This window comes from Aphelocoma coerulescens, chromosome 2 (genome assembly GCF_041296385.1).
Source record: "Aphelocoma coerulescens isolate FSJ_1873_10779 chromosome 2, UR_Acoe_1.0, whole genome shotgun sequence".
Taxonomy (NCBI): Eukaryota; Metazoa; Chordata; class Aves; order Passeriformes; family Corvidae; genus Aphelocoma; species Aphelocoma coerulescens.
In genome coordinates this window covers 46,509,756-46,527,248 of record NC_091015.1, presented here as the reverse complement: position 1 = coordinate 46,527,248, position 17,493 = coordinate 46,509,756, and the positions used below count along the sequence as shown (strand labels likewise).

Genomic DNA, 17,493 nt, shown 5'->3' with positions numbered 1-17,493 from the left:
GTTCTTTTGTGCAGATCCTTACACAAATGTATGAGGTGTTTCACATCAAACTGAAGAAGATGCTCAAACTGAGAATTTTTCCAGTCTGTTCTACCATTCTATAAAGCTCTGCTGTTTTCCTTGTTTCTTTGTTTTTTTTTTTTTGGCTGGGGGAGGTTGTGTGTGTGTCGGTTTAATTTTTTAATTTTTTTTTTAACCAATCTGATTTTCTTTTCAACAGGAATTAATTTAAAGACCTTTTTCATATCTGACACTGAACAGCTGTCAGGTGATACAAAAATTCTGTAGTGATCTGTTCTGGATTCACTGCAATAGAGGCCATGACTGTCTACCATTACAGATTTCATGAATAATTGATTACTCTAAGGAAAAGCTCTGATTCTTTATTTATCAAATAACCCTTTGCCAACAGACTAGAAAATAGTGAATCATGGAGACATGGGCATGGAAAGAGATGGGTTTTTTTTCACGACATACACAGATTATGCTCTGTGGATACTGGTTATCAGAATTAGTCAAAATATGTGGTTTTTTACAATTTAAAGATAAAAAATATCAGTGGCTTAACCAAGTGGCTGCAAAGCTATTACCAGATTTTTAAAGTAGCTGTCAAATGTTTTTTGTGAAAAAGAAGTAAGAATCATTTTTTCAAATGAATTTTGGGAACGTGATTTCAATCCCCCAAGTAAAAAAAACCATTGAGTAGTTTTTTCTGAAATTCTCTGCCAAAATGGTAATTTTTTTTTATAGGGACCCTGACTTACAGGCACTATCAGATCAGTGTTCTGGTAAAAGTCAGCTCAGAATAAATCCTTTCATAAATGTCCAAATTCATCCTTAAAGCAGAGTTTTTTCAAAATAGTTTCCTCCAAATGACTGTGAAAATAATCTCTGGAGGATTTGTATCTTTCATAAGTTGTGTAGATGTTGTTTCAAGGAAGAGATTCATTTATTGGTTCATGGGATATTATATTATAATATATTTTAAATTATATATATATATATAAAATTATTTATAATACTGAGCTATTGTGTGCTATTCTGGAATTATTTGTACATAATATTCTTTCACATTTTCATTAATCCTTTTCTTAGTAATTTTATTTAAAATATTCTTGTTTTATTTATCGAGCTATCTTTTCTCTGATATAAAAATCACAAATTGGTGTTTGCATAGGCAAACTTGTTCAACATTTACAGCTTTTACCTTTCTTCAGTAAAGGGATATTGGTGTATATAAAATTGAACTAAAGATATGTATTTCAATAGTATCTAATGACACTTTTTGTTCCTTTCTGCGTAAGCTCTTTGTATAACTGCATGAAGAAGAAATATTCGTTTTCAAAGAAAAATAGTAGTTTTCTGTAGATCATGGTATGGCATGATGCAGAATCTGTTTTGAGATTGTAGATAATATAGCACACAGTGGAACAGCAAAAGCTTTTTATTTTTCTTCTTCTCTCTTCACAGATGGACCCAATTCAAAAAGCTGTAATAAATCATACATTTGGAGTTCCTCTTCCTCATCGAAGAAAGCAAATCATATCATGCAACATTTGCCAGCTGAGATTCAATTCTGATGTAAGTCGATCATTTTGTATCAGATTAGAAATATGTACTTATCTTCTAGGATGTGCCATAATTTTCATAAATTGAACCTAAATGAAACGTTGTGATTTCAGTTTGTCTCTCAGCAGATGAAAAGGCTGTAAGATGTTTCAAAGAAACACGATGGTTTGGTAGTGTTTATACACCCAGCTAGATTTTCCCTGCCAATATATCCCTGTAAGCTCATCAACTTCAGTTGTGCTGCACTGAGTGTAAATAGGAAAAATTGACAGATCCATTACTGCTAATAAGGCTGGTATATCTGCTGGATCCTAATTTTTCTACCAGTTTTGGGTATGTTTACCTTCAGTTGGCTCCTACCTTGCATCCTGTCATTCCTCCAGCAGTGAAACAGAGCAAGCTGAACTGGAGATGGTCTCTAATACACCGAGGAAACCTGTCTCCCATAATTACCCAAGGAAGCTGTGCTGTGGTGCTCCTTGCCAAGTAATACCTGTTGTGTCACAGAAAAGCCTCTTAGGTTTTAACTCTTCTATTTCCTTCTCGGAATCACTGTGTATGCAGACAAAACCTGAAACACTTTTCTTCATATTTTCTTCTGCTATTCTAGTCTCTTCGGGAAGTTTCTTCACATGGGCATTGCTAGTGGAAACTAATCTTCCCCTGTCTTTATTGCACTTCTTCATTTAAATATGAAAGTTACTTCTGTCAGAATAAAAATGATCTGAATTTAGAGAGAGGTCAAACCAAAAAGTGTCCACAAGGTTCCTTCCTAATTTTAGTCATAGGAAGAAGTGAAATAATTCTTGTGTGCTCCTACTTCTTTACAGACCACTATTTATATACATTTTGTACTACTGTTAATTTATTGATTATTTATCAAAGCCATGAGTTTGTCAAAAACTTAAATTGAACCTTGATGCCTAGTTTTAGGGATTTCCCACATGGGAGTGAAAACAATGGAGTTCTTTTCATTCCTCTCAGCTTTTTAGCTCTTGGAAATAATTTTTAAAATATCTCAGTCACAATTTCCGGACCAGTCAGCATCACATACTTAATTTTACTGACGACTCCAGGTTATTTAGTTCATTTACTGAATGGATGGACACCTTCTCTTCTAACACTGACATAATTCTCGGAGTGGTACAAGGAAGGGTAATACACTCTGGAATTGTCATGTCCCTCACAGATAAAAATAGATGAGCCGAATTAGGTTCTTCCATTTAGAAGCCAGATGCCAAAATTAGGACTGTGGATACTGAGTCATTCATGAGGAGGGGATGATGGAGACTTCTGGGCCACAGTGGATCTTACCAACTAAGCAGCCCAATTTATCACTCAAAATTTTCAGCTTTTTCAGCTTTGTCTTAGGAAAAAGCATGTCACATTGAACCAGACATAGTATATATAGCTGAAAGAGACATCAGATACTTCAATGTTACATACCAGAGTGAAACACCCCCTTTCAAAGCGGATACACTGTTTGTTTGTCTGCAAAAAGATCCAGAAAAAGACAAGATGAACACATCAGTAAAGTTACTTAGTCATTAGCAGTTACACAACTTGGATTGAAATGTGGAGTGGAAAATTTTCCAGCTGAGAGAATCTAGGCATTTTCCAGAAAAAAATGTTTGAAGTAAAAATCCCTCTGCACAGAAACAAACAAGGCATCAGTGGACGCTGCTACTTTTTACTCAGAGGACTACTCTGCTGCCATACAGCTCTTTTTCTGCTGTTCTTAGAAAAGATTCTGAAGAAGAGAGAGGGAAGAAGCAGAGGCCATTTTTAGAATCACCTACAGTGTCCAAAAACTGGTTTCAGAAGGAATCTATTAATTTAAGCTGTTCACAGAAAACTCTTGGAAGACTAGCTGATATTTATCACACCTTCAGGTGTTAGAGGCTTGAACTCAAATAGCCAATACTGTTCAGAAGGTTGTTTAATGCTTCCCTCTCTCTAATAGATCAATATTATCTCTGTGGAATGGGGAGACCTCCTTGATGAGTATGTTTCACTTTCCATTTTTAATATTCACCTAAGTTTTAAAGCAACCACGGTGTTGATTTATGGAGAGATTACGATCCAAAATCCACCCATTGATTAACCTGGAATGATATCTCTCCCCCTTTTCACTACCACACAGAGGCAATTTGTGGATATCTTTATGATGGTCTCTTCTCACTCCAGTGCTTATAGTTATTACTGCTGGAAATCACAAAGTGCTCTGCTGAGGTTTTCAAGAAATAATTTGTAGTCAGAATTCCACTGCAGTTTAGGAATGTTTTTCTGCAATGTGAAAGGAATAGGCAGAGCTATTTCCTCCATTGCTTAGGTAATTTTGAAATGTCCACCCATGTTTGAAGCAAAAATGTGCTAAAGATTTAATATTGGGATTCAAAGAAAAGAATGCTTTGAAGAAAAAGAGCTGTTAGCTATCATTTTTTGATACCTCTACTACGAATGGCAAGCACACACATTGTAATTCTTTCTCCTATTATCATAAAAAAGTTTTCATTTACTCAATATTCCTACCTTTCATTTTCATCATGTTTTGTTGAACACGATTTAAATCCTTAGCAACAATAAATAACTTTTCTGTCTAGGAACCTAGGCTTTGTGTCTATTCTACCAATATGTCTCTAGTATCAGATGTGGGAGATAGGTTTTATCAGAGAGTAATGAATAGAAATTCCATTTGCCTGCTACACAATATTATGAAAATATTATAAAACTGGTCTGTGGTATTTTTCTTTTTTTGCATATAATACACAATTTTCTCCCTTTCAATACAGATTTCTTTAAGAGCAGCAGAGCTTTTTTTTCTGGTTACGTGGTATCAAAATTCCATTTCAAAAAAACGAGAAAAGGCAGTACAATAGTCTAAAATCATTTAGCTTCTTTGTAAAGGAGTTATCTATACATCTTCATGACAGCTGTGTTCAGTATTTCTTTTTAAAATAAATCTCATACAAGGTAAGGCAGTAATGTGCAAATAACCAAAGCCTTTCCATGCTGAGAAAAAACATTAGAACAGCAGAGGTAGGTTTTGTGGAGTCCATTCCAAGAATTTTTTTTTTTTTTTTTAATTCAGACAAATCTAGATATATTATTTACACTCACATTGTGCATTCAGTTTAGATGAAACATTTAAATATATGCTTAGCTGCAAGTGCTTATGTTGCCACTTAGATGTTTGCAGCTGCTGAGAGCTATTGCAGCAGTAAATGCATGCTTCGTAGCAAACATTAAATATCTGCTAAAAGTATCTGTAAAATGAAGTCCAGCTGACCTCAGTAGGATAACTCAGGTGCCTGTAAGTTGCTGTAGGAGTAAATTTTCTGCTTATGGCCTGGAAAAAAAGGAAAAAAATGCTTACTGAATTTTCCTTCCTTGAGTATTTGATCTTCCTTTGCCCACATTTCTGATGTTATTATTTGATGAAGTTAAAGGTCAATTTTTGCAAAAGGATTACCTTTTTCTTCTCTCTCATTTAATGAGATGGCTGAGTGATGACCCAGTTTGCCTTTAAAGAAAGGTTGGGCAGCATTCTGTTGTGTTCACAGGACTTGAATTTGATTATGACACACTTAAAAAATATTTCCAATTATATGAGCCAGAAATTATTGTTTGATTTAAATAGCAACAGTAGTAATATTTCCCTGCAAATCAGGGGTGCTCATCAGTCCTCATTTGTTGAGTTTTTACCTCATTTTTAGCCATCTCTATGAAACAAAGGTATCACTGAATTGATATATTGTTCCACTGTATAAATTTGTCAGGATTCAAAAGGTGCTCTTCCACTAAAACAACAGTGAAGGATTTTTTTGAGGATAAGGATGCAATAAAACTCTGCAGTACTTGCCTGTAGTTCTAATTTCTGTGGGGAAAGAAGCAGGACCAGAGGACTAACATCCTATTTAGGCCATGCTTGATATCTAGAACAAAAGATTAATGTATCAACTTGTAAGAACCTAGGGTATAATAAGGCGATAATAAACAGTCAACATGAATTTGTCAACAACAAATCACGTCAAATGAATCTAATTTTTTCCTTTGACAGGGTAATTGGCCTAATGGATAATAGGGAATAAATAGATGTGACATATTTTGGCTTTAACAAGGGTTTATACAGTCCTATGTGACAGTCCTGTAAAGTAAGTAGGGGAATATGGTCCAGGTGAAATTATTAAAAGTTGGTTGCAAAACAGAATGAAGAACTGCAGTGAGAGTAGTTGCTGAGGGTTTCCTGTCAAAACAGAAGATCACAACAAGTCGGGATTTGCAAGAGTCTCTTCCATGCTTGCTGCTACTCTAATTTTTCATTAGCAGTGTGCCTGACAGAATGGAATGTACATATGCCAATTTTGTGGTTGACATCTAGATGGAGGGTGGCAGCCTCTTGATGGAAGGTGGGAAGTTCCAAATCTCAGTCCAAAATTATCTCCAGTTGGAGAAAACAGTCTGGAATTCTGACAAGTGCAGTAAATAAAAGCATGAACTATTGCGCTTAGGCTGGAAAAAGTAAATGCACAAGTACTAAAATGAGTAAATGTCGGGCTTAATGGCAAAAAAGAAATTATAGTGAATCATAATCCAAATATGATGGCTAATGCAGAAAAAAACCAAACTCGCCCAACTAATCCTATGATAATTTTTTCCCCCAAATATGACATTTATCAATAAGTATTCCACAGCAAATATTCAAGAGCAGCCCTACAGAGAAGGACTGGTGTGCTTGTGGATAGAGGCTGGACATGACTGGACAATATGCACTTGCAGCCCAAAAAGCAGATCAAGTCTTGGTCTGCATCCAAAACAGAGTGGACAGCAGGTCAAGGGAGGGGATTCTCCTCCTCTGCTCCACTCTTTTGAGACCCAAGCTCGAGCACTGCATTCAGCACTGGGATCCTCAGCACAGGAAAGACATGGACCTGTTGGAGTGGGTCCAGAGGAGGGACACCAAGATGATCAGTGGGCTTGAACACCTCTCCTGTGAGGAAAGGCTGAGAGAGTTGGAATTGTTCAGACTGGAGAAGGGAATGCAGTGGGGATTACTGTGGCCTTTCAGGACTTAGAAGAAAGATGGGAACAAACTTTTGGACAAGAGGTAATGGTTTTAAACCTGAAGGTCAATTTAGAGCAGGTATAAGAAATAAGTTTATTAAAATGAGGGTGATAGAACACTGGAATGGGTTTCCCAGAGAGGTAGTGGATGCCCTGTCCCTGGAAATATCCAAGGTCAGGTTGGACTGACCTCTGAGCAACCTGATCTAGTTCAAGATGGCCCTGCTTCTTTCAAAGGTGCTAAACTAGATGACCTTTAAAAGGTCCCTTCCAACTCAAACTATTCTATGATTCTATGATTTTAAATTGGCAGTGCCTCGGGTGAAGAATTATTTGTAACAGTGGTCATCACACTCCAACAAAAGCATAATTAGTTGCAGAATTTAGAACACACCCACTAGTATGACAAGATATGAAAAAAATTCTCTTAGGGAAAGCAGAAAGAACTGGATAGATGTACAGCAAAAAATATACAGGAAAATATAGTAGGTTATCCATATCTGAAAGGGGGTTAGTAAGAGTTCAGTGACCAATTGATCTCTGTGTTCCTTGGTTTTGATAGATAAGTAAATTTGACTAATTAGATTAATTTGATTTAAAAGATTTTTGTTGGACTGCTTCGTGAAACAATTTTAGCTGTAATGGTAGTGAATTTCTGGAAGGAAACACATAGGGACAGTTGAGGGGTGCCTGTTGGCAGAGAGTGTTCACAAATTAGGCACCCATGTCTGAGGATGGACAAGAAATGGTGAGTGTAATCCCACACCTGAGAGAGGGATTATATGACATCGTGCTTGATTAATTTACAAATATCTCTCTGTGTTTTGGAAGGTATAATAGAAGCTTCATTCCTCATCCATGCCCAATGACTGTCATAGCTGGCCTGTGGCCTCTGTCTTGAAAAGAGAGGGGAACTTTGAAATATTGGTCCATTAAGAACCAGGAAAGGCTGGTACAGTCAAATGCTACAAGTTATTTAGCATTTCACCCTTCTGATTTGAAATCTGTTGGTTTTCAATTTCCAAAGATATGCTTAAATGGTATTTGAAGCAATCAGTACTATTTGTCTCATTCACTGTTCTGTTTGTGGCTATAACCACAGAGTCTTACTCTTTGCATGTCTTGTTGTGCTTCCAATTATGGGTTAGATTCAGATTTACAATTAAGCTAGACATTTAGAATCCTGGTTTAGTATAAACCAAATAATTTCTGCTTGAATTGTAATACTCAGATTTTTTAACCAAAGTCACTTTTGGCAGGTATTATTAGCCACCAAGCACCTTTATTTATTGATTGATTTATTTATTTATTGATAGATTATCTTTAGGCATTTTATTTTTTGTCTTGCCAAACCAATGTGCCTGTGTTATATGAATTCATCAGCCTAGTTCTTTAAGGAGATGCTTTTATGTAAATGTTTACAGATGCTCAGCATCCCCTTAAAATCAGTATTACTATATGAGGGTATAGTATTGACTGCAGAAGTTGTACCTGAACAAGAATAAAAGTTCAGCCAGATTTAACTCATTCATGTATATATATATTTTATATATTTCTGTAACTGTCTGTATATATTCTGCTTCTTTCTAATAGTCCACATTTCCTGTACTATGGAGCTAAGTGTAAGGAGAAACAAATGCTGATTCCAGTTGCAGAATTGCACATGCTGTTTATTTGATATCAGAATGTGAGTCAGAATGGAAATACACTCAAAGGGGATATTTTTCCAGAGGTACTGGCCTATGGTATTCACTGTATAAAGTGCAAGTAATCACAGAAAGTGATTAGTGTGGTGATTTCCATGGGATACTGGCATTTGCATCAATACAATATAGAAACTGTAAAGAATTGCTAGCAAAATATTTCATTATTTGATTTTTTGGCATTCCAATAGTCTAGTCAAATAGCACTGAATATTTTGCACTTACACTGTATACGTGAATAATTTGAAAACAACCTGGTACGTACTCTGCCCAGTATGATGTTCAGTGGAGTCTGGTTTTGTAGGCTTAGCCTGCACATTTTAGAAGCATTACCTCCTCTTTCCTAGAGCATAGTTTTAAAGACTGTAATATGAATTGCAGTCAGATCCTGTGCAGGTCTGGTGTCTCCCATACTAGAGCATTCACGCTTTTAAAAATTATTTTTATTTTCATTTTTTTTAATCTTTATTTTGAAAGAAAATAATCTTAATTTGCTTATATGTAAACTTTTTCATGTAGGAAATAAGTAACTTAATTTATAGATCATGAATTCCAGAATAATCTGGATTTAAGAGTAGTAATAAATTTTCACATAACCTCTCGTTTCTTAAAGCATTTCTAAAATGCTTAAGTAGAAAGTATAATTAATTTCCTTTTGTTGTATAAAGTACTTTTCCCATAATTTTCACTTTCTATACAGTAGTTCTATGAATCTGTACAACCTAGAAGCAGAAATTATTCATATCTGACACAGTACCTTCTTTAGCTTTGAAGTACTTTTGATGTTTGAACTCCAGAGTAGTTTTGGAGCACTTTTGGTGTTGAACTGAGCCCTCTGATATCTTAAGGTTGTGACTATTACTTTGCCTCTTAAGAACTTTCAGCAATCTAAATATTTTGTGTGACCCTCAGTAACTGCTGTGAGTGGTCTCTGTGTGGTGTGCAAGCTGTGGAGTTCTCTAGACAAACTCACTACACAAACTCTTGATAATCCTTGTCCTTATTTCCTGTCTTTTAATGAAAGTAACCTATTCTGTCTAGAAAATCCGTCCTGTTCCAGAATGTGGAGCAGCCTGGGGGTATCAGGCCCACTGGGACATTGCCTGAGGTCAAGAAGGCAGTAGGAAAGAAGAAGGTTTTAAGTGACTGAACTTTAAGAAAGCACATTCTTAATGTCAGCTGTTTTGTCAGGCTGTTGCTGGTGGGGAGAGATGGAGTGCCTTGGTGTTCCCTGTGTTCATATTACAAGACTTACACTTTCCTCTCAAAATTCACTCTCTAGTCACATTCAGCAGTGGCAGTACAAGAGAGAGTGTCTAAATGAAGCACTGGAACGGGCTCCCAAGGGAAGTAGTTGGCTCACCATCCTTCAAGGTAAAGATGGGTAGATATTGTACCTAGGGACTTGGTAATGCTGGGTGAACAGTTGGACTCGATCTTAAATGTCTTTTCTAATCTAAACTATTCCATATATCCAGGAGAAAAGAAAATCTAATACTTTCAGCTACTTGGTCCCTGAACAAGCAGGGTTGAGGAGAAATGTCTAATGTTTATGTCAGGTGAATATCAGAGTCACTATAGGAACATGATCCTGGAGAGATTGAAACATTCAGCTGATCATCAGGTGTTGCTGTGTAGGACTTAGATTATGTAAAACTTAAACTTTTTCATTTTCATTTGGCAGCTCTTGCTTCCTACCTCTGCTCATCCTATTAGGTTATTTCATTTTCAAAGCTCTCACTTATTTTGATAAAACCAGTCAAGTGTGCAGAAGGTTTGACATCTCTTTTAAATTACTAGATTTGCCAAAAATTATATGTGAATAGGCAATTGCTCTCTCTGATAGTCCTGTTTATAAATAGCAAAAGATTAATGACCAGTATTCTGACATTGAATATGAAGACAAATTAGTTTAAAAGGTTTCTGCTTCTGGCACTGAAGAAAATGGTTGCAGTATTTGCCCTTTTGGGGCCAAGTTTTAATTTCAGGTGGACATGGATCTAGAACTGTAAAGAGCTGAGGGAAAGGCAGAGGTGATCACAGTTAATAAGACAGAAAGTTTGAAATAAAAGCAACTTCCCGCCACATCTGTGTGTGTTACTGTCAGAAATTTCCTTTCTCTCAGAAATTATTAAATTAATATATAATAATGTATCAGAAAACTTTATACTGGGAGGCAGGATGCAGACCTAAATGGTCTCATAGGCCCTAGATCTTCCAAAATCTGCTTTCAGCTGATTATCTGTTACTCACTGAGATGTCTTCCAGAGAAATTACAAATATGTTTCCAGTTGTTTTAATGGATTTGGTCCTGTAACTACATTCTTTGGGTTACAACAGAGTCAGAAAGATTTTGTGCCTGGAGGAGGATGGAGGAACATGCAAATGAAATTCAAATGCTAAAGTCGGGCAGGTAGAGGCTAACCAGAGCTTCTTTGAAGTCTTTGGTTGGAATTGTGGGAAAGAAGACAATGCTCAGTATTTTTTAACTGTACATTGAAAAATACCATTTTATACATGAGGGAATTGGTATAGGCAGGGGAAAAGATAGACAGTATAAAAGAGGGAAAAGGAAGACCCTCTTCCAGTTCTCTATTGTGACATTCATGGAAAAGTCTTCCTGTTTAAGGTACAAGGAGAGAAAACTCTTCACTTCTTGCTCTACACTTACTTGTACTTGAGGCAGTTTTCTCCTGTCAGCTTCTTCAGTCAATGTGCAAAGTGAGTCAGTCAACTCTAATAAGCAACTGAAATTTAAGAATAAATGTGCTGGAGACTCTTTACAGAAACCACTTTCCAATAGCAAGTCCTCACTTAAATACTAATTTTAAATTCTTTGTTGTGCAGTCTTCATCTAGCATTTTTTTTTTTTTGTCTGTTATAAGTTCTTACATGCACATTTATTTAAGAATTCATGCAGTAGAGAATCTGAGATTCTAGATTATTAATAGTAGGGGCAGATAACAGATTTCACTGTAAAAATGTCAAAACATTGTCTGCTTCCAGTTACCAATCAGTGACTCCTGGTTCACTCTATTAGGCACTGATAAGGAAATAAAAAAACCCAAAGATGAAAAGACAGGGGTATATGCCAGTCTGGTTTACAGAAAGAGTAGAGTGAAGAAAACGTGCAGCAAATTGTATTTTTCATCAAGCTTCCTCCCCCCGCCCAGCCCCCCCAATTCTTCTAAAAATTCATTAAGAGTAAATTTATGCTTATACTTGGCTTTGGTTGATGATACTCTCTTCCAACACCCATAAAATATTTCCAAATATTGTTACACAGACTCTGGACACCTTTTTTTTTCTCTTTTTGGTTAGTAAATTTGCAATCCCTGACGTACCGGTAATATATTCTTCTCCGTTGTATCTGTGCAGCCTCTTCTTGTAGCATATATAATGTTTCCTTTTGAAAGAATTGCTATTAAACACAACTGCCCCTGATGTAAACAAATTCCACTTCAGAACCTTCAGGCCTGACTTTTTTCAGCTCCCAACTTCTTTTATCCCTCCTCTCATGTCTTTTACAGTCTCTGGAGATAGTGCTATTCTGGGTACTTACTTACACCAGAGCTAACAGCTGTGAGCCTTATCCTCTGAAGGAGTGGAAGTGCAACTTAATATCTCCTTTTAAAAGCCTTATATTGGAAGAAAAAAAGCACATATTTGAACTATACTTTTGAGGGTGTATTGCCCACACTTGTGCATTTTTTTTTTTTTTTAAGCTCAATTGAACATGAAGTCTTTCAAGGTTTTAAATGGCTAAAGGGGACTTCTTTTCAGCAAAGAATTCAATATGGCACTTACACCTAACTCCCCCATGACCCTTAAAAGCTGAATTACGAATTCAAAACATGTATTTAAACTGAGGTAATGGTCTACTGGTAGAGCATACAGGTACTTTCATATATATAATTGTTTCATGAGGTGATCTCAAAGTATGATTTTAAAAATACAAGGCTTTATTCTGTTTCGTATTTAGATGGGTCTCATTGTATTGTGGTGGGATAACTTTAGATACAGATGCATAGCAAATGTACTGAATTAATTTATGTTAGCAATTTTTTGATGGGCATAAATGTTTCTTTTTATTCCTTAGGAAGGAGATTTTAGAAGGTAGTCTCTGAACAGGTTTTATCCTTTCCCCAGCATAGCCTATTTTCTCTGCATCAGCGGACTTGTCATGATAATCAACTTTTTTGTCCTAACCATCAATCACTTCTGATTATAGCTGGGGAGAAGTTCTGTTCTGTTGATCAGCCCATCAGCACACATAATGTTACACCTGGAGACAAGTGAAAATCATCCCTTGGTGGGAGAATCACTTGCCTTCAATCTTTTTGTCTGAAGTATTTTAATTTACATTTAGAGTAATGAAATTGTCAGTGCTTGCTTTGATTTTATTATTTCTTTGACAAAAATAAGAAGTTCAGTGGATCTTTCCCTACATGATAGAAGAATGCTTTTCTATTTCAAATATCTTATGTTCTTTTTCATTATACAAATATTGCAATAATTGTAACTATGTAAATTAAAAATAGAATTGTTATGTGGTACTTCACTAGTACTCCTATATGCTAGTCCAGAATTTTTATAAAAGCTATTTTGTTGGCTTTTAATCAGATATTTGGTTAATATTAATCTTCAGTATTCAATTTATATGAAAGTTTTATAGCAAATTTCATAGCAATTAAATAATTAAAAACTAAAGCATTCTTTAAGGGATTCTTCTTATATTTTGGTCATTACTGTATGACACTTTTCTTTCCTTGTAATAAAGGTGATTTTCAGATGTCACAAGAAAGGTGAAATTTCAGCTTGAGGAAACACTTTCTGTTTTTCTAGTAACTTCAATATGACTTTTAATTACCTGTCAGAATGTTCATATGTAGTTTAAGTGTACCATTCTTTTTTCACCTATGGTCACTCTTTTATTTTAGGTATCTTTTCTAAATAATCATTTAGATTAGTTTGTCCTTTCACAATGCCAAAAAAACATAACCTATAAGACAAGCATAAATCTGATACTTCAAGGACTACAGGATGAAGTGTAAATGAAGAAGAAAGAATGTGACAGTGTGGGATAATAAAGATTTGATTAGCAATCATGTTTTTACATAAAAGGTTTAATTAGCAATAGCTCATTTTCCTATACCTGCTGGTCATTTTCAGGACAGTGATATATTGCTTTTTTGCAGTGAGCCACACCACCCAATAGAAGGTGTTATGTTTTCATTAGCTGCAGACACTGCCGCATTATTATCTCTCACCTTAGTCTACACATCAATACAAAGCATCTCTAAATGTCATAATTGTATAAGCCAGTTGTATATGCAGTAATTTTAAAACCACAGGATATTTTCTCAGATGTTTTGTTTCTATTTAAATTGATGATAAAAGCAATAACTTGCAAATCAAATAATCACTGAGCCTCAGTCCTTATATTCTTTCTGCTTGAATACCTTTTTTGCCAGATACAGAATTTCATCACGTGCATAGAAGTTGTTCTTCCAAAATGACAATGTGTTTATTTTTATGGTTCAGTAATTAATCTGAGCATATGGCATAATTTTTATTTTGCATCGATCTACATTACCTTTTCAAAGACTCTTATCACTCACTATAATAACAGGATAGAAAATTATTTTTTTGTTATTAAATAGAGATTTTTAATGGGTTGTCACTAACACAATTCTAGCCAAATAGCCCACCACAAGTTACCTGTCATTATTCATTTTATTCTCTAGCATGTTTTTCACACCAGAGTCATATGTAGTGATAAACAGTTGTAATAAAGTAAATTTCTAATGTAAACACATTCTGGGAAGCAGCAATGAATGAATAAGAATGTCTGAAGATGTCAGAAAACATGGAGTATATGGAAATAATTAACATTTTGGACACTGGAGGAATGAAGATTTTTTTTTATGCATTTAACAGTACTTTCTTTTGTGTAATTTCCAGGGGCAAGGATTTTTATTCTAAAATTATTTGACATGCCTAATCTGTATGTCTTCCGTGCTTGAGAAGGCTGTAAGAATAAAACTTCCTTCACAGGACAGCTAAGAAAATGAGCGCCATGTATAAGTAAAAATGGTTATCTGGCTATTCTTCTAGAGTCTGAGCCCCACGACCTGATTGGTGAGACCAGCCTTATTAGCAAGGTAGGCCACCATGGCATGAAACACAGAGAGAAGCTTGTGATCTTTACATATTTATTAGCTTCTCCTGTGCTAAATTATTGCTGTTGGAGATGATGCTGCCACCAAAAAAAAAAAAAAGGCAAGAAATAAGGAGAGGACAGATATTCAGGAGAAGAGAGCAGCAGGATGCAGTGACATTCAGCAGTAGCAGTTATGAGGAGGAGGGACTGCATTGAGAAAGCAGAGGTTGTGGTCCAGACACTGAGGTGTGTTGTTCTAAGGTATGCAAGAGGGAGAAGGAGCTATATAAGAGAAGAAAGAAATAAACAGCATTGAGTAACAGGTGTGATGATGCAGAGTAGGCCACCAATACGTGGACAGAAAGGAGACTCTGGTTCTGTCATAGTTCATGATTAACATTTGGGATATAGTGACAGAAAGGGGTGATTTGAGAAATGGAAAGTTTCAGGTGGCAGAGTAAAGTGGGAGAATGATTAGAGCCATCCAGGAACTGTTAATGCTGAATGATCATAAAGATATTGGTTGAAACCCGAGAAGTCATCCCAAAGAAAGTGTGTCCAAGTCCACAGCGTAGAAAGGCTTGAAGACATAATCTTCAAATATTGAAATACATGACCCTGGCCAGTGCAAGTATTTTTCCCTTTTTTTCAGCTGGGAGGATTTTTGTCATCCAGACATTCTTCAGCTGGGGTTACTTAGGATTCAGATCTTCTCCAAATTCAGCCTTGATTAATAGTTTTTTTCTCACTCACTACTAAAACCTGTACCAAAATTAAGGTGCCTAAAGTCTATCAGTTAGCTTTTTTCTGGTATTTGCCGTAAGGAATGATGAGAGAAGCAGTTCTAGAATAGTTCAAATGGGTAACTGACTTAAATCTGGATTTTTAAAATTTGCAAGGATTGTATATTATCTTTCTCAGAAAGTCTACATGTATCCAAAAGATATTGATTTCGCTGTTCCCTGAACTGGAAAATGAAGGCCAAAAAATATTTACCTACTTTTCCCACCACGGCCACTGATGTCCTCATGTTGGCAATTTGTTATGACTGCTCCTGACACAAATAGTAAGAGATCGATTCACAGTGATGAGGTGTAGCAACTTAGAGTAATTATACTGTGAATTATAATTCAAATATTGAAGCTGATTGTTGCAGTCATTAGAATCTGTATTTTGCGGGTCTGATTGCTTTTTTCTATAAAAAGAGGTCCCACCAATTCTAAATATGCATTTTTAATTGAGTACCTATATTCACAACAAACTGTGGCTATGAAGCAGGATATTCCTTGGCTGAGTGGGTAACAGTGGCTCATTTTGTTTCAGTATATTGTTTATAGAACATGTATTACATTTAGGATAAGGCAGGGGCTCCTGGTGTTTCACTGAAAGCTCCTTTTGGTGTGTGCAAACATGCATTTTCAACCTGATAAGGGGTGATAACTGGTAAGTGATGGGTTGGCCCTTGAGGACATTTGGCTGGGGGAGAAGCATAATTTTCTTTTATCAGCACCAAAAGATAAATTCATAGGATGATGATTTTATCATTAACATCAAGTCATTTTCTGAAATTCTTGTACTGTAGATAACCACACATTCAGACATATTATCACAGGATCCTAGAAGCATTAAAAAAAAATCTCTGGAAAAGACCTCAAAGACCATCAAGTCCAACTAAACCATGTCCCCAAGTGCCACATCTGCACGTTTTCTGAAAACATAGAGATTAAATTCTGTTGCTGCCTCCTGTGGTAATATGCAGAGCCAATGATGTGGTCTGTCTGATCAGATAAAGAAGGTAGAGGGTCTCTCCTATAAAATATCAGGGGAGTTTAGACCCATGTTCCTGAACCTGTAAAAGTCATAGACCTGTTTGACTGACTGAAAGATGTTTGCATGTGACTGAATAAACACTTTGGCTCTAGATTTAATCCATTGTTCGCAGGGAGCAGCTTGTCCTCCTACCATATTTGGACTAGTCAATGCTTTGGCGTAGCCTGAAAGCTCCTGATTATATTCCTGGCCAGTTGTCTGCCTAAAGTAACCTGTTAGAATTATCTTCTGTAGGCCTGAAGGTGCTAATACATCTTAAACCTCTCGGCTGGAAGTAATATACAGTTTGTATTTGAAATGCAAAACACAGAAAGGAAGCCTACAGAGTAAAAGGAAGGACAGGTAGCCTAGGAACGATGCAGGAAAATTGGGATACTTGTGGATGAGGAGCTCAGCATGACCTGTTAATACACATTTGTAGCCCAGGCAGACAACTGGTTGAGATTCTGCCCCTCTGTTCACTCTGGTGAGACCCCACCTGGAGTGCTATGTCCAGCTCTGGGACCCCCAAAAGAAGAGTGACATGGACTTGCTGGAGTGAGGGAGTCAAGAGGAGGGCCATGAAAGTGACCAGAGGACTGGAGCAGCTCTCCAGTGAAGACAGGCTGAGAGAGTTGGAGCTGTTCAGTCTGGAGAAGAGAAGGCTCTGTAATGATCTTATTGCAGTCTTCCAGTGCCTAAAGGGGGCCTACAATAGAGCTGGAAAGGGATTATTTACAAGGACAGGACTAGGAAGGATGGCTTTAAACTGAGAGAACTCAAGTTTTCATCAGATACTAGAAAGAAATTCTTTACTGTGAGGGTGGTGAAGCACTTGAACAGAGAAGTTGTGGATGGCCCATCCCTGGAAGTGTTCAAGGCCAGGCTGGATGGGACTTTGCATAATCTGGTGTAGTGGAAGTTGTCCCTGGCCGTGTCAGGGCTGTTGGAAATAGAAAATCTTTAAGATTCCTTACAACTCAAGCCATTCCAATTCTATGATGTGGTTGGTGGGGGAGATGGCACACAGAGGCACATCATCCAAAGCTGGGAGTGGAGGCCTCACCAGGCTCTGAGGAGAATGACATGCACAGGCACAGGGATGACATGGTTCCAGCCATTAACTCTGAAAGCCAGGAAGATGCCCTGGGAATGTTGACTTGTCTCAGGAAAGTTAATTTGCCT

The 17,493-nt window shown here is 36.6% G+C and overlaps 1 protein-coding gene across 10 annotated transcripts in view; it reads left to right on the top strand.

Annotated features, from left to right (window-relative positions):
- ZNF385D (zinc finger protein 385D) overlaps window positions 1-17,493 on the top strand; it is a 428,588-nt gene that overhangs the window by 322,351 nt on the left and 88,744 nt on the right. For all 10 annotated transcript variants that reach the window (XM_069007261.1, XM_069007264.1, XM_069007268.1 and 7 more), the window contains one exon: window positions 1,471-1,581. In XM_069007261.1, the coding sequence (XP_068863362.1) occupies window positions 1,471-1,581 (111 nt within the window). The remainder of the gene's footprint in view (window positions 1-1,470; window positions 1,582-17,493) is intronic.